Source organism: Eleutherodactylus coqui, chromosome 7 (genome assembly GCF_035609145.1).
Source record: "Eleutherodactylus coqui strain aEleCoq1 chromosome 7, aEleCoq1.hap1, whole genome shotgun sequence".
Classification (NCBI taxonomy): Eukaryota; Metazoa; Chordata; class Amphibia; order Anura; family Eleutherodactylidae; genus Eleutherodactylus; species Eleutherodactylus coqui.
In genome coordinates, this window is record NC_089843.1 from 63,157,222 (window position 1) to 63,181,260 (window position 24,039).

Here is a 24,039-nt window from a genome sequence, read left to right on the forward strand (position 1 = left end):
TACGTGTGTGCTGCGTGGACAACGTACAAAAATCAGACGCAACCAGCTACGGTTTACTGCAGGCTTGCGCCATTGTCTTTCCTGACTGGCAAATACCTGCTCTGCCAGAGTTAATAACTCTGCTACACTAAAGTTGTGTGACACTTTTTCAGGGCCACACCACAGTTATTAAACGTATTGTTCATTGAATATACGCAGTGGGGCCTTCCCTTTGCAAAAAAGCGAAAAAATTATATTTGGCCTGCAGGCTTGCGCCAATTTATTTCCTGCCTGGGAAATCAAATCACTGGTAATACAGCATGCTGAGGGGTAGGGGTAGGCCTAGAGGACGTGGACACGGCCGAGGACGCGGAGGGCCAAGTGAGGGTGTGGGCACAGGCCGAGCCAGTGCGGTGGCCAGGGGTAGAGGCAGGGCCAGACCGAATAATCCACCAACTGTTTCCCAAAGCGCCCCCTCGCGCCATGCCACCCTGCACAGGTCAAGGTGCTCTACGGTGTGGCAGTTTTTCACAGAGACGCCTGACGACCGACGAACAGTGGTGTGCAACCTTTGTCGCGCCAAGATCAGCTGGGGAGGCACCACCAACAGCATGCGCAGGCATATGATGGCCAAGCACCTCACAAGGTGGGACGATGCCCGTTCACCGCCTCCGGTTTGCACCACTGCCTCTCCCCCTGTGCCCCAACCTGCCACTGAGATCCAACCCCCCTCTGAGGACACAGGCACTACCGTCTCCTGGCCTGCACCCACACCCTCACCTCCGCTGTCCTCGGCCCCATCCAGCAATGTCTCTCAGCGCAGCGGCCAGACGTCGCTAGTGCCACAGTTTGAGCGCAAGCGCAAGTACGACGCCACGCTCAAGCGTTAAACGTGCACATTGCAAAATTGATCAGCCTAGAGATGCTGCCGTATAGGCTTGTGGAAACGGAGGCTTTCAAAAGCATGATGGCGGCGGCTGCCCCGCGCTATTCGGTTCCCAGTCGCCACTACTTTTCCCGATGTGCCGTCCCAGCCCTGCACGACCACGTCTCCCGCAACATTGTACGCGCCCTCACCAACGCGGTTACTCCCAAGGTCCACTTAACAACGGACACGTGGACAAGCACAGGCGGGCAGGGCCACTATATCTCCCTGACGGCACATTGGGTGAATTTAGTGGAGGCTGGGACAGAGTCAGAGCCTGGGACCGCTCACGTCCTACCCACCCCCAGAATTGCGGGCCACAGCTCGGTGGTGGTATCTGCGGCGGTGTATGCTTCCTCCACTAAAGCACCTTCCTCCTCCTCCTCCTCCAACGCAACCTCTGTCTCGCAAACAAGATGTGTCAGCAGCACGTCGCCAGCAGTCGGTGTCACGCGGCGTGGCAGCACAGCGGTGGGCAAGCGTCAGCAGGCCGTGCTGAAACTACTCAGCTTAGGAGAGAAGAGGCACACGGCCCACGAACTGCTGCAGGGTCTGACAGAGCAGACCGACCACTGGCTTGCGCCGCTGAGCCTCCAACCGGGCATGGTCGTGTGTGACAACGGCCGTAAGCTGGTGGCGGCTCTGCAGCTCGGCAGCCTCACGCACGTGCCATGCCTGGCCCACGTCTTTAATTTGGTGGTTCAGCGCTTTCTGAAAAGCTACCCCCACTTGTCATACCTGCTCGGAAAGGTGCGCCAGCTCTGCGCACATTTCCGCAAATCCCACACGCACGCTGCCACCCTGCGGACACTGCAACATAGGTTTAATCTGCCAGTGCACCGACTGCTGTGCGACGTGCCCACACAGTGGAACTCTACGCTCCACATGTTGGCCAGACTCTATGAGCAGCGTAGAGCTATAGTGGAATACCAACTCCAACTTGCGCGGCGCAGTGGGAGTCAGCCTCCTCAATTATTTACAGAAGAGTGGCCCTGGTTGGCAGCCATCTGCCAGGTCCTTGGAAAATTTGAGGAGTCTACCCAGGTGGTGAGCGGCGATGCTGCAATCATTAGCGTCACCATTCCTCTGCTATGCATCTTGAGAAGTTCCCTGCAAACCATAAAGGCAGACGCTTTGCGCTCGGAAACAGAGCCGGGGGAAGACAGTATGTCGCTGGATAGTCAGAGCACCCGCCTGTCTATATCTCAGCGCGTTGAGGAGGAGGAGGAGGAGCATGAGGAGGATGAGGAGGAGGGGGAAGAGACAGCTTGGCCCACTGGTGAGGGTACACATGCTGCTGGGCTGTCATCCTTTCAGCGTGTATGGCCTGAGGAGGAGGAAGAGGAGGAGGAGGAGTATCCTGAAAGTGATCTTCCTAGTGAGGACAGCCATGTGTTGCGTACAGGTACCCTGGCACACATGGCTGACTTCATGTTAGGATGCCTTTCTCGTGACCCTCGCGTTACACGCATTCTGGCCACTACGGATTACTGGGTGTACACACTGCTCGATCCACGGTATAAGGAGAGCCTTTGCACTCTCATTCCCGAAGAGGAAAGGGGTTCGAGAATGATGCTATACCACAGGGCGCTGGTGGACAAACTGATGGTAAACTTCCCATCCGACAGCGCTAGTGGCAGAAGGTGCAGTTCCGAGGGCCAGGTAGCAGGGGAGGCGCAGAGATCAGGCAGCATGTACAGCGCAGGCAGGGGAACATTCTCCAAGGCCTTTGCCAGCTTTATGGTTCCCCAGCAAGACTGTGTCACCGCTCCCCAGTCAAGGCTGAGTCGGTGGGAGCACTGTAAAAGGATGGTGAGGGAGTACGTAGCCGATCGCACGACCGTCCTCCGTGACGCCTCTGCCCCCTACAACTACAGGGTGTCGAAGCTGGACACGTGGCCTGAACTCGCACTGTATGCCCTGGAGGTGCTTGCTTGTCCTGCGGCTAGCGTCTTGTCAGAAATGGTGTTTAGTGTGGCTGGGGGAATCATCACGGATAAGCGTACCCGCCTGTCAACCGACAGTGCCGACAGGCTTACACTCATCAAGATGAACAAAGCCTGGATTTCCCCAGACTTCTCTTCTCCACCAGCGGACAGCAGCGATACGTAAGCAATACGTAGGCTGCACCCGCGGATGGAAGCTACGTTCTCTCTCACCATCCAAAACGGGGACATTTCTGCTTCATCAATCTGTGTCTAATATTCCTCCTCCTCCTCCTCCTGCTCCTCCTCCTGAAACCTCACGTAATCACGCTGAACGGGCAATTTTTCTTAGGGCCACAAGGCTCACTCATATAATTTTTCTAAACAATTTTTATATGTTTCAATGCTCTTAAAAGCGTTGAAACTTTAACTTGAACCAATTTTTCGTTAAACTGGGCTGCCTCCAGGCCTAGTTACCACTTAAGCCACATTAACCAAAGCGATTAATGGGTTTCACCTGCCCTCTTGGTTGGCCATGGCCAATTTTTTGGATGTACATTAGTACTGTTGATACAGCAATTTTTGTGGGCCCTTGCCTACAGTGTAATCAAATGAATTTTTAGCCCACCTGCATTACAGCTGACGTTACATCCGCTGTGTTGGGCAATGCAATGTGATATTTCTGTGTACCGCCGGTGGCTTCCTGGCACCCACCCATGCTGTGGGTCCACAGGGAATTATAAATGCATCTGTGTCCACTTGTAAAGAACCCCAGTCTGACTGGGGCATGCAGTGTGGGCCGAAGCCCACCTGCATTAAGCACGACATTACTACCTCAGCTGTGTTGGGCACTGCAATGGGATATTTTTATGTACCGCTGGTGGGTTCCAGGAAGCCATCCATGCTGTCGGTCGACAGGGACTTCACAATAGGGAGTTGTACCTGCCTGTGTCTATGAATTAAAAAGCCCGGTCTGACTGGGGCATGCAGAGACACCTTGACAGAATGAATAGTGTGTGACACATAGGTTCCCCATTGCTATGCCCACGTGTGCAGCTCCTGATGGCAGTGGCACAGGATTATATTTCTCATTGCTTCTGTACAGCATTGTGGGCTATCGCCCCGCCCCTTTTAAAGAGGGTCGCTGCCTAGCCGTGCCAACCCTGTGCAGTGTGTGCCTGCGGTTCCTCCTCATGGCAGACGCACTTCTAAATAGACATGAGGGTGGTGAGGCATTAGGGCAGCTGAAGGCTGCGCAGGGACACTTTGGTGTGCGCTGTGGGGGGGAGGGGGGGCGGTTGGTCAGCATGTAACCCAGGAGAAGTGGCAGTGGAGTGTCATGCAGGCAGTGATTGTGCTTTGTTGGAGGTAGTGTGGTGCTTAGCAAAGGTATGCCATGCTAATGAGGGCTTTTCAGAAGTAAAAGTTTTTGGGAGGGGGGGGCCCACTCTTGCCGCTATTGTGGCTTAATAGTGGGACCTGGGAATTTGAGATGCAGCCCAACATGTAGCCCCTTGCCTGCCCTATCCGTTGCTGTGTCGTTCCCATCACTTTCTTGAATTGCCCAGATTTTCACACATGAAAACCTTAGCGAGCATCGGCGAAATACAAAAATGCTCGGGTCGCCCATTGACTTCAATGGGGTTCGTTACTCGAAACGAACCCTCGAGCATCACGAAAAGTTCGTCCCGAATAACGAGCACCCGAGCATTTTGGTGCTCGCTCATCTCTACTAATAATACATAATCCATTCTACTGATAGAGGGTCCAAATACTTATGGCCGTATAGTGTATGTAGTTCTTGCATTACAACATCATGGGTGTGTGCAGCGGATGCAGGACAGGAGTTAGCAAGAAAGGATTTTTATTTAGCTGACTACAAAGAATAAGCACAGGTCCACAGGATGCATGAGGGGGCGCTCTCACCATTCTTTCTCTTTTTGAATGATGGTGACCAATATATACAAAGTAGTTAGAACATAGCTCTCTCTGATGCAGGTCCTAGTAGAATCAGCCAAGAATAGCTTACTTTGTTAGAACCTCTACTGGGCTCTTCATTGGTTAAACTAGTGCAAGAATCTAGTACAGGTGTGTTTTGATACCAGTGAAAGATACTAACGAAGTAAGCTATTCCGGCTGATTCTATTAGGACCTGCACCAGAGAAAGCTCCATTCTAACTAGTGTTCACCACGATTCCTTCACCTGCACAACAGCCATCTGGCATCTGTGGAGTGGGCAGCGAGCCAAAGATTATTCTTCACGTACAAATAGGGTTGTGTACTAACAAGCTAAACAGGTGAGCAAGTTATATCCGCTATCGGATTATTCTGTCCCGAGAGTCTTCACATGAAGCACCTTTTCTTCTCTCTAAAGGCCCCTTTACACGCAACGATTATCGCTCAAAATTCGTTCAAATGGCAGAAAGTGAGCGTTAATCGTTACATGTAAACACGGGCAGTCGTGCACTATTTATTCACTTGTCGTTTAGCTGGCATTTAAATAGTTGCTAGGCCATTCAAAATTTGCTCCATTTGAATGGAATTCGGTCAGTATTTTGAGCGGCTTGATGACTAAACAATGTACTCAATGTGGACACCTTGCACGCACAATGAGTACATTGTTAACTCTGCAGGGAGAAGACAATAGAATCCTGCTGGCCATATCATCCCTCGCATAAATACACCAGAGAAGACAATGGAATCCTGCCGCATAAACACAATCCCACCTAAACAAACAACCAATTCTCCTTCTACAAAGTTTACTTTAGCTAATGAGGGAATTAGAACCATTTTCAGTATTTGTAATTTTATGCAAAAATGTCATCAATTCATTCAGTCGTCGGGTCGTTTAAGCGATTATCTTTGCCTGTAAAAGGGCTTTTATTTTTATGTATCAAGATACACAAGTATAGTTGCAAGAAAAAGTAAGTGACCTGATAACTTTATGTTATGGGTCAGTACGATTACTATGACACCAAATTTATATCGCTGCTTTTCGCAGTGCTAAATCTAAATTATAGATATCTTTGGAAAAAAATGTAAATTATTTTCTGCCGCCAACTTCTGATAGCCATAACTTTTTTATTTTTCCATTGACATAGTTGAGGAGGGTTCATTGTTTGTGGGACGTCCTGTAGTTTGTAATGGTACCATTTTTTAATAAAATTTTTTCTTGGAGACGGGGTGACCGAAAAGTGCAATTTTGGTGATATTTTTTTTTTTTCTCTGACGACGTTCACCGTGTGAGGTAAATAATGCATTACTTTGATAGATCAGACTTTTATGGACGCAGCGATACCAAAAATGTTTTGGGGTTCTTTTCTTAAGATTTTTTTATTATAAACATGGCTAAAGGTTTTTTTATTTCTAAACTTTTATTACCTGTTATTTTTTTTAATAATTAATAAAACTTTTTTAAATTGCTCTTTGCACTTTTTTTAGTCCCCATAGGGAACCAGAACGTGTGATGCTTTGATCGCTCCTTCAGTATGATGTAATGCTATAGCATTACATTATACTGCGATCTGACAGGCAGTCTATCAAGCCACTTCACAGATTTTACCTGATACACAATCTGCAGTGGCAGCCCTGGTGGCTTTCAGAAGAGCCCTGGCTGCCATGACAACTGAAGGGCACCTTGCAGTTTTATCACGGGGAGCCTTTAGGGCCCCGAATATCAATCAGGGCATTTAAGTGGTGCTGTCAGAATTCCTTTAACTTCCATTACGCTAGGTTAATGTTTTTTTGTACAGAAAAATAACCCTTTTGACCACTATTTTTCTGTTTTATTTCCAATCCCATTGAAATCTAAAAACAAATCCTTTTTTCTGTTTTATATCAGTTTGGCGGCTTTTGCACCCATGTTACGGGTCAGTTCAGGGCTTCCATCTCTCTGCTCAGTTTTTGAGGAAAAAAACGGCTAGAAAATGGGAAAAAATTATTTTTTTCCCCCATTGAGTTTAATGAGGTACAGCCCTATGGAAGAGCAGCTGATCACTGAGTCCTGTTGTGTGAGTGTGTGCCGAGAGGAGAGAGGGCCGACTGAAGAGTAACAGAATATACAGTGGGGGAGAAGTACGGGGGGATATGAGGGTAGAGAAACATCCTGGTTGGAAGGATATATACATTGGGAGAGATATAAACTGGTTATTAAAAAATGTGTGGGAGAGAGATACTAGCGTAAAGTGATTATATATATGCATATATTATATATATACTGTATATATATAGATATATACACACACACACACTAGCTGATATACCCGGCTTCACCTGAGTTAACTTGGTACAGGTGTTTACCTGTTGTTCGCATGGAAAATTTTATAAAGTCGTGGTTACTTCAGAGGAATAAAATATGTATACACATAGAGGAGCGTTAGATTGTCCTCAGACTGCATGTACTAATGTCCCTCTGCAGAATGTGCCACCCCTCCTACTCTCATCACTTTTTACTCTTAAAGGTAATGCCCCTTTTATTCAAGTTTACCCCCGGACTGGAGGTTGCAGTCCCTTCTTAGCCGTAAAGGCATGCTCCATCCCTGCAGCCCATGTACTTTACACCATTTTAGTATACACACATAGAGGTGAGGTAGATTCTCCTCAGTATATACACATAAAGGTGAGTTAGATTTTCTTCACTATATACACATAGAGGTGGGGTAGATTCTCCTCAGTATATACACATAGAGGTGAGTTAGATTTTCTTCAGTATATACACATAGAGGAGAGGTAGATTCTCCTCAGTATATATACACACAGGTGGGGTAGATTCTTCTCAGTACATACACATAGAGGGGAGGTAGGTTCTCCTCCGTATCTACACATAGAGGTGAGTTAGATTTTCTTCAGTATATACACAGAGGTGAGAGAGATTCTCCTCAGTATATACACACAGAGGTGAGGTAGATTCTCCTCAGTATACACACACAGAGGTCAGTTAGATTCTCCTCAGTATATACACATAGAGGTTAGTTAGATTTTCTTCAGTATATACACATAAAGGTGAGGTAGATTCTCCTCAGTATACACACACAGAGGTCAGTTAGATTCTCCTCAGTATATACACATAGAGGTTAGTTAGATTTTCTTCAGTATATACACATAAAGGTGAGGTAGATTCTCCTCAGTATATACACACAGAGGTGAGGTTGATTCTTCTCAGTATATACACATAGAGGTGAGGTAGATTCTTCTCAGCATATACACAAAGAGGTGAGGTAGATTCTCTTCAGTATAAAAATCATTTCCCTAGGCTTTATGGTTTCTGAGAAAAGAACTCTCATGTATTGTGAATTTTCACAGTTTTTTATGCTTAGAATTGAATATTAAAGTTGTGACCCCTTTGCGTTTCCTATTTAGGATCTAAAGAATGGTCATGCCAAATTTCAAGTTTGTACGACACCGGAAAGTTAGAGAACTAAATTAGTTAAATAACATAGGGGGTCACTTACTTTCACGTTTAAAATTGAAAAATCAAGTTGCGACCCTTTTACTTTTCCGATTTACGACCTAAACAATGGTGGTGACAAATTCCTCGTTTGTACGGTACAGATGTGTCTCATTAGTTACATTACAGAGGGGGTCACTTGCTTTTGCACTAAGAATTGAATAATCAAGTTGCCACCCCTTTACTTTTCCTATTTAGTGCCTAAGGAATGGCCGTGCCAAATTTCACATTTGTACGACATCGGGAATTAGAGAATTAGTGGCGAGTCAGTCAGTCAGTGAGGGCTTTCACCTTTATATATATATATATATATATACTAGTTATAAGTATTATTTAAAGTACAAGTGTTTCTGTACTTAGAATATAATATAGTGAATGACTTCATCACATGTAACTTACTGAAGGACCTGTGATGACGGTTGGACTTGGTCAAAATATTGAAGGACCTGTGATGACATCACCGTCATGTGCTCAGGGGCAGAGCTCAGATCTCCGGTGAGTGAGCTGCTCGCTAAGGTGAAATCGTGGCTGGGATGAAGGACCTATGATGATGTCACAGTCATGTGATCAGGGGCGGAGCATATAACTCACTCACTCATTCATGGAGAAGTGGTGGTTAGTACTTTGACAAGTAATTATTAGGACATTATAGTAGCAGTATTTCTGTTGGCACCCACACTCACAGTAGCTTGATTACCACAAAAGACAAACACAGCTTGGCTCCTCCCACAGCAGTGACATCACCACATGTCCTTCAGCCCACTGGATCTCTGTAGTGGTAGTAGGTCAGTGTGTTCTGTCAGGACTGCTGAATTGTGTAGGAAATTATAGTACCAGTGTTTCTGGTGGCCACACAGCTCTGCTACATTGTACATGCACACACACAGCTCTACTACATCACACACACAGCTTGGCTCCTCCCACAGCAGTGACATCACCACAGGTCCTCCAGCCCACCGGATCTCTTTGGTAGCGGTAGGTCAGTGTCTTCTTTCAGGACTGCTGAGTTGTGTCTTCTGAGATAATAAGGGCTTAGTTGTATTCTCAGTATGTTATTTTTGTCCTCCCCTTCCAAGAGCCCTAACTGCGTTGTTCTTCTGTCGGTCAGACTCTGTGTTTTATATATGTTGTAGGACCTTCGATGGCGTCACCAGGGGTGGAGCGATGATGTTACCAGGGGTGGAGCATCAGAAGCACTCACCCACATACTACAGACAAGTGGTCGTTAGTTGTTTGATAGATATATAAATGCACTGTTGAGGGCATGTGGATGGGTGTCCTCTGTGACAGCAGAGCTGCAGGGTCCTAGCAGACCCAGATCAGCTCTTCCAGTGTTTACTGTCACTACAGGGGATGTTTTTCCTGTAACCGAGGCTCCTATGGATGCCTCAGCTACAGTGGAAAAGTGTGAAAAAAAAATGTCAATGTGAATGTCCTCCAAAGGTCTTATATGGCATCATGAGGGACATAAAAGGTAAAAAAAATTACATAAAGAAAAATTATAGAATAAAAAAATATATACATAAAGAAGAAAATGGCTGATCTCTGATGCCAAACTAAAACAGTCGCCGTATGCGTCCTGTAATCCCAGACTATGCAAATTATTAGAGATGAGCGAACGTACTCGTTTCGAATAATTACTCGATCGAGCACCGCGATTTTCAAGTACTTCAGTACTCGGGTGAAAAGATTCGGGGGGCGGCGCGGGGGGTAGCAGCGGGGAACAGGGGGGAGCCCTCTCTCTCTCCCTCTCCCCCCACTCCCCGCTGCAACCCCCCACGGTGCCCCCCGAATCTTTTCACCCGAGTACGGAAGTACTCGAAAATCGTGGTACTCCGGCGAAAAAGGGGCGTGGCCGAGTACGCTCGCTCATCTCTACAAATTATATACCAAAATGTCCCAAAAAAATGAGGAACCCATTCCCAGACTTTATTTTAGTGTAAATGTATTAAACTGGAGCTTCCCTGTACAGAAATTAGACCCATGACCCCGGGTACAGAAATTAGACCCATGACCCCGGGTACAGAAATTAGACCCATGACCCCGGGTACAGAAATTAGACCCATGACTCCGGGTACAGAAATTAGACCCATGACTCCGGGTACAGAAATTAGACCCATGACCCCGGGTACAGAAATTAGACCCATGACCCCAGGTACAGAAATTAGACCCATGACCCTGGGTACAGAAATTAGACCCGTGACCCCGGGTACAGAGGTTAGACCCGTGACTCCGGGTACACAAATTAGACCTGTGACACCGGAGTGCAGAAATTAGACCCGTGACCCCGGGTACAGAAATTAGACCCGTGACACCGTATAAAATCAACTGATGAGTTTTCTGTGAATCAGTTTCAATGTAAATCTACATTAGATTGGAAAATCCAGCGATCTGAGTGACTTCCAATGAGGCCCGGTCATCAGTGCTAGAGTAGCCAGGGCTAGGATATCATACACTGCCAACCTTGTGGGGTCCTCTCATGTAATGGTGTGGACAATACACTGAGAATAGTGTGATCGAGGAAAAACATCCAGCAAAAGGGGATTCTGTGGACGTGACTACTTGTCGTAAAAAGGAGAGAATGTGATGAACCGTATTGACGAACAGGTGCTGCACAGTCAAACAAATTGAGGCTGAATACAATGTTGGTGCTCAAACTAACATATCCAAATGCACAAATCATCATTCCTTAGCATGGATGGCCTATAACAGCAGACAAACAATTCCAGCACGATTGTGGTCTCAGAGAAACAGAAAGAGTCCAGTGGGCAAAAGTGCAAAAATTGGATCACTGAGCTGCGGAAAAACATCTCCTGGTCAGATGAATCCAGACTTCTGTTGCAGCGTGCTGATGGAAGGTCAGAATTTGGCACAAGCAGCATGAATCGATGACCCCCTCCTGTCAGCTGGTCAGAACATGGTAGTACCTCTACCTAATTTGTGCAAACTACAAGACACTATTTTGTCCACAGGGGCAGAAATTCCTGCAGAACGATTTCAGCATTTAGAGTGGAATCTATGCTTTGACCATCTATGCTGCAGTTCTGAAGGCCTAAGGTGGTCCAACACGTTACTAGATAGGGGTCTCCAATAAAGTGGCCATTTGGTGTGTATAACTACATGAGAGGCTCTTATGTACTAATGTATATAGAACAGAGGAAGCTTCATAGCAAAAAAAAAATTAAATAAATCAATCTTTTTATCTGTATAGTGCCAACTTATTCCGCAGCACTTTCGAGTAATTTATTACCAAAAGTGCTGCAGGTGCTCATTTCACCGACCTCAGAAGGATGGAAGGCCAAGTCAGTCAACCTTGAGCTGGCTACCTGAACCATGCATGCATTGAACCTGCAACCTTCAGGTCGTGAGCAAGAGCTTAGGACTGCATTTCTGCTGTCTTAGCACTCTCCGCCACACAAGTCTCAAAAAGAAAAATGCCCCACCCAAATATAATGCTAGGGCAGAAGAACCCCGTAGGGCAGAAGAGCCTGGTGTTTTTTCTCCTTGGCTCTTTAGACTAATATCCCACCCGCTTTGTTTGCAAGCAAGGCTATTACTCTGAAGAGCAGAGTCCTGCAGATTTTCTCACCTCCCCAGTACTAAAAAGAATGGGGTCAACCAGGGCTGCCGTGTCCGTTCTCACAAGGGCCCCATAGCAGCTGCATGATCTGCTTCATAGCCTTTTGGATTGATTTCCTTTTCAGCGCTCTTGGTACTAAGTTCTAATGAAGGTAATCAGGGATATAGTAAGCCGAGCAGCTCTGGTTACGGTAAAATAAAATCATGACTTTTGATACAGAATGCAAACATTTTCGTGAATTTGTGGCTTTACATTTCATGTTTGAATTGGCATTGAAGAACATGCCAATCATGCCCCAAGGATGCAGTCACCTGGCGCAAATACGAGGGGATGTTGCAGATGTGTTACACACAAGAGCAATTTGAGTCTTGTGCGGGTGAAGATTTTGCAGCATGTTTTATACATGTGTTTCTCCTCCCGTCCGTGTGTTGATGTTGGAACACAGCGCTGCCTCATTATTTATGGTGTGAAAGTGTTCACTTCCTGCTCACAGGCTCAGGTAGCTTAGCGGCTTGCACTGAGTAGATGGGACATATGAGTCAGGCAGCCAGTAGGGTGAAGACCATGGAGACTGTACAAAAGCTACAACTTGCTACTCGCTTCAGTAGTAGAATACGTGTAAAGCGTAGAGGCGCATCATTTCACAACTTAAACAATACCGGCATCAATAAATAATTTCTTTTAGCCAGTGCTTCAGACTATTGTGGAAATAGGTTAGTGATACCCCTGCTTACAATGCAGTCACCTACGGAGCCCGTTATCTTCAAATTGTCTCTTCGTTCTCTTTACTCCTACCTACCCCTCAGCTTATTCTTCATTTTGGGTACATTCACATGCTAATTTTAGTGTGGATTTTCTGGTGCAGAAAATCCACACCTTTAATGCTACATCACAACCGCAAATTCTGCATCATTGCATGGATTTTGACACAGAACCGCAGCAGATTTCATCCTTTCAGTTGAAGGCGTGAAACTGCTGTTGATCTGCAGTAAATTTTGCAAGGAAATCCGCACCAATGGTAGAGTTTTTAATGTGGATTTTATGCTGCAGAAAATCTGCACCGTTCTCACCTTAGGCTTTATTCCCATGAGCGTATATCGGACGGCGTTTTCAGGGCCAGCCGATATACGCTATCATCTGGGGCGTAGAAGCTCGTGAACGGGCGCACAAATCTAACGTTTGTGCGCCCATTCGCATGGCATGGGCCCCGGCGCATATGCGCCGAGGTCACCATGCTGTTGCCCCTTTCCCCTCCCTCCCCATTGCAGGCTCCCCTCTGCTCTTCTCCCTGCTTGTTCTCTGCAATGGGAGGGGGCATGGAGAGGGCGGAGCATTTACACAGCAAGATGATCACTCAAAGTTCGCTCAAACGGCAGTTTGAGTGACAGTTTTGAGCGTTCACTTTGCATAAGCTCTTAAGTAGCTAATTAGCTACTTAAGAGCTTATTCGTATGTAATTGAAGGCTGGTATCCCGCTGAGAGCTCCGAGTCGAGTATGCAGAAGACAGCTGGCGCGCTGTCTTCTGTATACAACTGCTGTGTTCTCAGAGTGCTCAGCTAGTATACAGCTGAGCGCTTCAAGCAGCGTATGCAGAAGACAGTTGGAGCGCTGTCTTCTGTATACAGCTGCTGTGTTCTCAGAGTGCTCAGCTGGTATACAGCTGAGCGCTCCGAGTGGAGGTATGCAGAAGACAGCTAAAGCGCTGTCTTCTGCATACGTCTGCTATGTTCTTAGAGCGGGATACCAGCTGAAACAATACTATCAGTGGTATCCCACTGAGAACTCAGGGAGCGATGCTGATAAGGCTCATTGCTGATTTTCTAGCTTGCTAAAAGTTAGCGATGAGCGAATAGTGCAGGAACAGTGCACGATGGCCGCGAGTTTAGACAACGATTATCACTCAAAAGACGGCTTTTGAGCAAATATAAGGCGATAATCGTTGTGTCTAAATGGGCCTTTGGAGTGGTGGGAGGCTGGTTTGTATTATATATAAGGCTTGTATAGTGTGCCTGTCACACATATGTGTAGTGCACCATACAGGCTTACAGCCTAATTAGTGACGCCCTTATAAGTAAACTACACACGTACTTGCACCCTGGGCACTCCTAGCATTTTAAAGCAAAACATTAAATTCGAAATTGGTTAATATGTTGTCCAAAATACAGAACCAACCCATGTTGAGGGTCGTCATTGTCCTGCATAATATTACCTACAAATTACTAGAGAAAGGAATTTAATCTATTAAAAAAAGAAAAATAAATACATCACAGAAGGCGGCCATACTTAAGGTGGCTTTACATGTGACAATTATCGTACTAATAGTTGCTCGGTAGTCATTTCATGTAAATCCGGCCACCAACTGGGTGATGAGTGAGAATTCATTAACTAGTCACTTCATTTCAGCTCACTTCAAAAAATACACAGTTTCTGGGTGATTAAAGAAGGACCTTGTAGTTCCCATTAATTTTAGTGAGAGCTGCGATTGCAATTATGACCACCGGCCACTGCACAGGGGTTGTTGCAGTGCTTCTGCTCCAACCCTGGTGTATCCAGGAAGCGGGATAACACCTTTATGGTCTGGTGTAAACCGGTAATAGTTGGATTTCAAAAACAAGGCAGTAACTTTGCAGGGAGCGGTGTGTCTGGTGTGAACATTCTGTCCTCCCACATAACGCTCAGTGGTTCCTGAAAACACATGAGTACATGCATAGGTTCCTTGAATTAACAGTCCCTGCTGGTGTTAAAAAAAACCACTAGCAGCTACCATGCCTGGTTGGTTTCGGTCTTCGAAGATACATTTGCTGCAGAACCAACTGTTCAGTCAAACCAATGACAGACCACAGCACCGACTCACTCAAAGACCGCTCGCATGTATTTACTGGTGTTCAGTGGAGTTTGACATCTTCATAACACACTCATTGGTTTCCAAGTTTCAAATCTACACCCGCCAAAGAACTGCAAGACCCCTACCTAGTCAACAACCGATATTTCGTCCTGTGTAAATGCACCCAACAATTCATTTAGCAATCACAAAATTGATCACAAACAAGTTGTTCATACACTTCAGTGACTTTCGAGTGACTTGAGAAAAGAGTTGTCCTGTGTAAAGCCACCCTTACTGATACACAGGAATACAAGGGCAGGTATAGGCATCACTTCCTAGCAACATGCCAAAAGCCACATGGGACAGGTAGCACAGGTGCAGAATACGGATCACTCACACACCTACCATTCATAGGAGGAGGGAGGGGGGATATTACACATACAGTTGATAAAGCAGGAAAAAAAAACAAAAGCTACTCTATTTCTGCATCAAAAATCGATAATGAAATTTGCACGTGGTCATTACATTCAAATGCGTGAAATCCGCTGTGAATTTTCAGCAAAAAATAGAGCCTCCACCACATGGCCCAAATCTGCAGCAGAACATTTTCGCTGTTCGTGAATAGGGTTTGTTAAAAGCATCTCCTGCAAGCTTTACACTCACCCTGCCTGCAGCTCCGATACGGCGGTGCAGTGCAGTCTGTAACCTCTGACCTCATCTCGATGTAGAGGTCGGCGGTCAGACTCAGCACTACTGGACCGGAGCTGCAGGCAGGACAAGCAGAGGAATGCCTGCATGTATACACCGTTGCTCCAACCTGTATAGTGTCCAGCGCTTGCCTGGATAACCCCTTAAGCACGGCTGATCGGCCACACAAAATGAGGCAGTGGGCCTTGTGTTTGACATCTGTGCCGTAGACCAGCGGTCCCCAACTCCAGTCCTCAGGGACCGCCAACAGGTCATGTTTTCAGGATATCCTATGGTAAGAACACCTGTGGCAATGTCTGAGGACCGACAATAATTACATCACCTGTGCAACACTGAGGAAATCCTGAAAACATGACCTGTTGGCGGTCCCTGAGGACTGGAGTTGGGGACCCCTGCCGTAGACTATAAAAGGGGCTGTTAGGTTTCTGGACAGCCATCCAGCAGTTTACAGGATGAAATATTGCTGCATGCAGCCCAATTTTGTAATATATTTTAATGGAAATCAGTAATAGACTGATGCGAACAGTCCCCTAGGTGCTGCAGGAAAGACTGCTTCCTAAATTCTACTTTGCCTTGTATTTAATATCATCTTGCATTTTCACATTGTGTATTTCAGAACCTGTCTATGTTCCATTCCTCGTTGTTGGATCCATCTTCATTGCCTTCATCATCGTGGGCTCCCTGGTCGCCGTCTACTGCTGCACATGCTTGAGACCGAAGCAGACATCTCAACAGCCGATGAGATTCACCTTACGCAGTTACCCGCCTGAATCTCTACCTATGATTTTGACCAGTACTAGCCTAAGGACTCCATCTAGGCAGTCCAGCACTGCAACCAGTTCCACCTCTACCGGAGGATCCATATGTAGACTTTCCTCCTCGAGAACAGATGCTGCTTATCTAGTAACATCACCGCCGCCTCCGTACTCTTCAGCACATTCTATCCATCTCAACCCATCATCTACATTTCTGGTGCCCACACAGTACTTTTCATATCCCCTCCAAGCAGATGGAAACTCAAATAAGAACTGTCCTGATTTTCGGCAGTAAGACTATTTGGAAACTAGTAACACTCCTTTATTTTTCTGGACAGCTTGCGGAATACAGAATGGATGGCACAGAATATACAATTTTGTAAATTTATGTAGAAAAATAATCTTGTTCATTACTTAGCAAAGAAACTTAATACTGTGCAATAGATGGTGTAAAATAGAGCTACCATTTACTTCCCTTCCGGAGGGGAAGAAGACCCCTAAAAACTGCTGTAGTAGTTGACTTGCTTCCAAACGTTGGGTCGTTGATCTCTAAAATTAAATATGGTCTTTCATTTTCTAATAGAATATACTTGTTCTATCTACATAAAATGTAGAATCCATAGTAGATTACAGTAAATTATATTTAAAGTGGGATTGTGACTAGAGATGAGTGAGTGTACTCGCTAAGGCAAACTACAAGAGCGAGTTGTGCCTTATGCGAGTACCTGCCAGCTCGTCTCTAAAGATTTGGGTGCCGGTGGGGGAGAGCAGGGAGTTGCGGGAGTGAGCAGGGGGGAGAGAGTCCGAGAGAGAGATCCCCCCCCCCCCCCCCCCCCCCGTTCCTCCCCGCCGGCATCCGAATCTTTTGAGTTGAGCGGGCAGGTACTCGCATAAGGCACTACTCACTCGAGTAGTTTGCCTTAGCGAGTACGCTCGCTCATCTCTAATTGTGACTCAATGTGACATGATGTGACAAAATTGGTGGTCTCCAGTTTAAAATCTAACTTCTGTAATCTTATTACACATGCGGAAACAATACTAAATTGTACTCCAATACTAAATCCAGGAAATCACAACTGTGTAATATCTTACAAAAAGGAGAAAAAAAAAGAAATTTGCTCATGCTGCCAAATTATAAGGTCAAGGCTAATCTCTGGTTTTGTTTGTATTGTGCTTGCAAATGTCCCCATGTTGTACCGCCCCATATACAGTGCTATACAAATCAAGAAGAATAAAAACTCCCCTGATATATTTTACATCTAAGTAGTAATGTGTTCATTATCCAAAAAGGTTTTCTCCAGTTCTAAAAAGTGTCACTCTCTAGCTAAAAACGTGACATGGCGACTGGATCCTTCCTTTATCTTGGGCTCACATATTGGATAAACAATAATGAAGCAATTAAAAAAAAATGAGGACAAAAGTAAAAGAAAATAAAAATAAATAAAAAGTTTGGGATTCAAAAAAGTCATAATTTAATTCCTTTTTAAGTAGCTGAATCAAAATTCACATCCTAAAGTGGTCACTAACTTTTCAAGCAACTTTGCTAGTTATTACATCGGCTATCATATAAGCACAAGTGCAAATCACTTTATTTACCCAAAATGATGCCTTCACAGTTGCGATCTAAAAAATAAAAAAATTAAATCGCTCGATTTTCACGTGACGCGAGAGTGAGTGACAACGCAGAACTATGAAACCAATGATTTTCAATGGTTTCATTGCCATTTGGATATTTTCACTCATGTAATGTCAAATGAAAAAAATATATATTGCGGCATGTCCTATCTTTCTGCTTTTTGTTTTTCTCTCCCACGTTTCCCTATGGAGCATGCTTTTTATCGCATCTCAACGCATGAACTTGCGATGCGTTTTTAACAGAAAGTTTTATTGACTTTCGTGCTAGAAATTGCGCAAGAAAATTGTAAGCGGCGGCAATGTTTTGCGATAAAAAGCACAGGTAATGCTCAAAAATCGCAGGAACAAAAAACACGATTTTTCTTGTGGCAAAATTGCGATAGCCAGTGTGAAGGAGCCCTTATTGTGCTGGCGAATCCCTCTCAAATGCTGGACACTAGAGGGGTTAATTTTTACTGTCCACTGCCTGTTATCAAGTGATGTCTGTGTCTCAGTGGCGTGATGCAGATCATGTGACTTCCACCAGGTACTTGGGGCCAAATAGTCTTGCCCCATCCCACCACTAACTCACCGGAATCTCCCCAAAGGTCTGACCAGCAGCACAAGTTTCTCTGTAACTTTACAGTCCTGTTGGTGCGGACACTGCTGAGCTTAGTGCAGATTCCAACTCTTGTCCCTGTCCGGCAGTACTATAATGAGAGGAGAGAGGGACAGAAGTCAGCCTTTGCACTTAAAAAGCAGTGTCCACACTAGCAAGACTGCTGCTGGTCTGAATTTCAGAACAAGAGAGGGTCGGTGGGACAGAGACGGGTCACAAATGGAATACTATTACTTTGTGGGGCCAAAGAGGGGGGGCACTAGTTCTATGAGGGGAGGGTAGTGAGAAGTTCATTGGGAGTAGCAGTAGGATGGGGAGACGAGAAGAATCACAGCTGGATACTTAGCATATCTATAGTGCTGCTGTAGTGTATCTCGGTCTCTAATATTTTGCAGTTCTATGCCTCTGCTGTCTTTAGTAACAGAGATAAGGCAGACCAGGAAGTGAATAAGGGGGTTGACTTATCCTACTCATTTAAGTCTAGAGAGAGGCGGGGAGAAGAGAAGCAGAGAAACCACAAGTGTGCCATTACAGCTAATGGTGAATTATTTATTCACATCTCCACTGCTCAGTACTTCTCTAGTGTCCTCCCTGATATTATTTGTGTGTGTTACACAGTGTATACAAGACAGTATAACTAATCTATATTCCTTTCACCAGCTCAGAAAACTGAAAATTTCAAATACAGCCTGCAAAGGGAAAAACTGAAGAAAAATGCAGAATACAAGTCATGTAATGGCTGGAAAGTTATACCTCGTGCATACACGGCAGCTTATTCTGAAAAGTTATCGGATACGTTCAAGTAGGCTTTAACCAAATAATGTTGGATATGAAGAAAAAAAACTTTCAAGCAAAAAGTCATGAAGCATGAGTTAAATCCGTTCTGTAAGGGCTTACACACACGGGGGTATGAGGGCTGCGTATTACATACATATTTTTTACGCCCATAATACACAGTCCTAAAAACCCATTAGATTTACATTGGGCTATTCAGCCATGTGTATTACACGTGAGAAAAAAATGCAGCATGTCCATTATAGGTGATGGGGGTTTAAAATACGCAATATATACGCATGCTATAGCCTAAAAAAAACAAACTATTAATAAATTCTAAAATACTGGGCTGCCAAACAGACAAACAAACAACGACAAGAAACAAATATGGTTGGGCACTGCTGAGTTGTCCCCCATATGAGGTGTAGGGGACAGTCAGTAGCGATTGTCTTAGGTGCATACCGTACTCAGTGATATTACTCCATTATTAAATGGCTTCATGCATAGTCATCACATATGCCATACACTATGTGTTCTATCAGTCCTGGGATGGGATAGCATTCCTCATTATGAGGTTCATGCGATGGGGGTATAAAAATCACCATTGGTCTACATTTAGTGGTATTCCTGTGTGCAGCTATTGTCCAAACTCGCACGGGATGGATGAAAAGATGGTCTCAATAGACCTGACCAGGTTTTTGTATGAGATGAGAGGTCTTTATCTCCCTGTGCTTATGAACATTACAAATAAACCTTTATTAGAGTTAGGTCCGTATTCTTTCGAACTGAATGGTTATTATACAATTGGATTTATATTCTTTTGACCTAGATTGTTGCTCTGCTCAACGCGTTTCCCGGTCTTATTACGGGCAGTTCATCAGGAGCTCATCTCCAAATTCATTAACCGTATGTATCTCAATATGGATCCTGACCAAAAGTAGGAATATTCCTGTCGTTTACAGTATCTTGGCCATATGCTGCTTGACAAAATATAGCCCCAAATCTATCAATATCTATACTTGGTGGTCATTGCAGCAATATGCCAATTCAACTTTCCTCTCCTAATAACTGGCAATCTCTCAGATGTCGGCATAGCTACACTTTTTCTAGCATTGAAACAACTAGAGTCGAACACGTCTTTGATGATTAAATCTGCCGATAAAGGTGGTAACATCGTGATTATGAATAGAGAACAGTACGTTGAGATGTGCCGCACTCTTCTTGACGACACATCCACATATGGCCGACTAGCACAGGATCCTACCATCAATCTTCTATCAGAGCTAAAAAATCTATTACAACTTAAATCTACGTATTACATCAGACATCCATGTAACATCAGTTGCATTCTTGGATCTACTGATCACGAAAAATCAATGCCGCATAGGAGAATGCTACACAACAAGAGAGGACAAATGTATTGATTCCACGCAATCGTCCTACCATCAAATTCTCCCGTATCATAGGTACATTTGACAAGGGTGTACGACAAGTACGTGAAATACTCAAACACTACTGGGACATTCTTACAGACAATGAAGATCTGCGTGACATTGTACCATCATCACCGATGATCACATTTCGCCGTGGGCACAATTTAAAGGACCACTTGGTGAAAAGCCATCTTCCACCATCTGAGACCAGCACATGGCTAGACTCTGCTAGACCGGTTGGCACTTATCCATGCCATGTATGCATGGCTTGTCCATTTATTCATAAAAGAAACTCCTTCCAAAGTGCCAGTACCAATAAAATCTATCATAACCGCAGTTTTATCAACTGCAGAACCTCTGATGTGTTCTACATGGCGCCCTGTTCATGCCCTAAAAACTACATAGGGCAAACAATTCAACAGTTCCGCCGCCGTATTCTCTCACATGTAGGAAACATTCGTCGTAAAGAGTCAACTCCACTGGCAGACCTCATTTGGACCGTGCATAATGGGGATATGAACTCCCTGAAGTTTCAAGGAGTTGAGGTTCTCTGGACAAATGCTTGTCGTGGCAATAAAGACAAGAAACTACTTCAAAAAGAAGTGTCATGGATATTTAGGCTTAATACTCTCTCTCCGGCTAGCTTGAACGCAAATATCAACTTTAACTGCTTTCTTTGATCGAGTTATTCTAAATGTGTGTGCTGGTTCCCTAGACAGCACTGAGCCGTGCCACATAATCTTATGTACCATCTGGATATTAAAAAACTATTACAATTAATCTCACTGGGCTTACATTGAGATCTTGATGAGCTCCAAACTATCATGCAACTTCCTATTGGCTGATCCTCTCTGTCTGAGGAATGGTCTTTGTTAGAATTCTCAACTGCCCCTGAATTAATAGCAGATATAAATAAGCAGTGTTTACCATTAAAAAAATCTGTATTTCTGATATATAAGATGCACTTACTCCACTGCCCTGATTTCCTGTGGCTGACTGTGCAAATAACTATAATAGTCCACTTTGATTTCCACCATGTGACTTACCTTACCACTCCTGAGGGAAAAACCTCTTAAGGGGCTTTGTTTACATTTAGCCCTGATTATGTGACTCCTCACGTGACCCGATCTGAAAATCCTATGAATGGAAGCTCACGCATCGAAACACGGGACATGTGACAAGTGTAATGACGCTTGTACGCCGTGACGTAAGCGCGCGTACGCAATACCATCGGATGGCCAAAAAATTCATGAATGAATGTGGACGTATGATAAGGCGGAACACGTCTATGGATGAGACCTGGATTTATTTGTATGACCCTGAAACCAAGGAGCAGTCAAACGAGTGGAGGCACAGCGGTTCTCCTCGCCCAAAGAAGTTCAGGGTGCAAAAATCAGCCACTAAGGTGATGGCGTCTGTGTTCTGGGATAAGGAGGGCGTGCTGCTAGTGGACTACCTTCAAAATGGTTCCACCATCAATGCAAGGTATTACATTGAACTTTTGGACCAATTGAAGGCACCTCTGAAGGCCAAAAGGCGCAGCAAGCTGTCCAAAGGAATCTTTTCCCTGCAAGACAACGCCTCCGCTCACACTTCACAAGCGGCCACGGCAAAACTGGTGGAGCTAGGCTTCCAACTGGTTGACCACCTACCTTATTCACCAGATCTAGCTCCCTCCGACTATCATCTGTTTCCAAACCTGAGGAAACACCTCAAGGGTACCAAATTTCACACCATTTCTGATGCCATGGCTGCTACGGATGACTGGTTTGAGGCATAACCGAAATCCTTTTTGCAAGGCTTACAGAACTTGGAATACCGATGTAAGAAGTGTGTTGACATCAGTGGAGAGTATGTGGAATAAATGTATAGTTTCATCTTCCTATAATCATTTCTTTCTGGGTAAAGCCAAAGACTTATCAGCACCCCCTTATATATTGTGGGGGGAAAAAAATAAGCTATAATGGCAGTAAGACAATGGAAAAACAAAAAATACCGAACATAAACATAAAATAAAAGCAAGAAAAGTGAACGGTTCTTTGAAAACGTAGTGGCAGGCGTTTCATGCTGTGCAAATCAGATCTCATACTGCTCAGAAAGTGCCACCTTTCTGTTCCTTTCATTATTAGGCATGTTTCTCTATTATTCAATATTGTAGAATTCAAGATTAAAGTAGGATTTCTTAACATTCTTTAAACAAAAGAAAACAAAACACAACAAAAACTCCTTTCATGTTCAAACTATACCTTTTATTAAATTGAAACAACTGAGACAAAACATTGAAAAATACTGCATTATCCATGCACATTCCAAATAGACACATTAAAAAAAAGTCAAAAACAGTGCCATCTTCAAGTTGTATCCTTGCTTGCCTAAATGACTAAAAAGGTGATGTAGACTGTACTTCAGAAACAAAATATAGAATCAACAAAACAAAACCTGAGTCCTGAATAAAACATTCAGAAAAGACAGTCATGCAGCACCAAAACTTCTAGTAACAGCAGCAGGAATCCAATAGAAATCAGGAATAAATTCCATACAACCCATTACACATACATAACAAAAGTTAGGACGTAAAAATAACAAAAAAATCTGCACAAAATACAGTTAAAAAATATATATAAGCAGCGACAAAGATAACAAGAGAAAAAGCATTCCATCATCCTTGCTCTTTAAAATATCAATACAAAAGGAGGACCGATTCACACCACATTCAGGTCTCCGTTCTCGATAGCCAAAAATGGCATCCCAATGTAACCATAGGCTTTCATTACTCAAGCAAAAACCTATAGTGTCAGTCGACTATGCCATTACCTCCGGCACAATGGAATACTGGTCAAATTGAGACCTCAGTTTGAGTAATGGAAGCCTAAGGTTCCATCCAGGTTTCGGTCTCGATGCAGTTCTCAGCAATCCAGATGGAAATCTGTGACGTAATCCAGGGACAGAAGCCTGAATGTAGTGTGAACAGGTCCAAATTCTGTTGTCCTGTCTGATGATCAATGGGCATGGAGAGGGGCAGGAAGCTGGCTGTTATAGCTGTTGAGGCAACTATACAACCTCTCAGGAGTCTCATGCATGGGTCCTATTCTAATTAATAGTAGACTCAGGCATCATACAGCTGTCTGGTAAGGGCTCTGCCTAGCATTTCTGTCGCCCTACACCCAATATCATATATCAGACAGAAGAAAAAGACTATACAAACACTTTAAAGAGTAACTGTCAAAAGTGTTAAAAGTTTAGATCAGTGGGGCTCCAGGTGTTGCTGAGGCCCTGTGGATCGCTGAAATGAAGGGCTGTGGTGTTCACGAAGCACTGTTCCCCCTTCAGCAGTCATTGTTGGCTGTTTGGGTGCTTTTTGACGGAAGGATTATTGTTTGAAAAAAAGGTATCCAAATGAGCGAAAATGAATGATAATTGTTCAATCTAAATGTGCGCCAATGACTAAACTAGAAT

The 24,039-nt window shown here is 44.6% G+C and overlaps 1 protein-coding gene across 1 annotated transcript in view; it reads left to right on the forward strand.

Moving 5' to 3' along the window:
• SHISA3 (shisa family member 3) overlaps positions 1-16,841 on the forward strand; it is a 29,440-nt gene extending 12,599 nt beyond the window's left edge. The window contains exon 2 of the mRNA XM_066574620.1: positions 16,005-16,841. Coding sequence (XP_066430717.1) covers positions 16,005-16,438 — 434 coding nt within the window. The 3' untranslated portion in view covers positions 16,439-16,841. The remainder of the gene's footprint in view (positions 1-16,004) is intronic.
• The last annotated feature ends 7,198 nt before the right edge of the window (positions 16,842-24,039 follow it).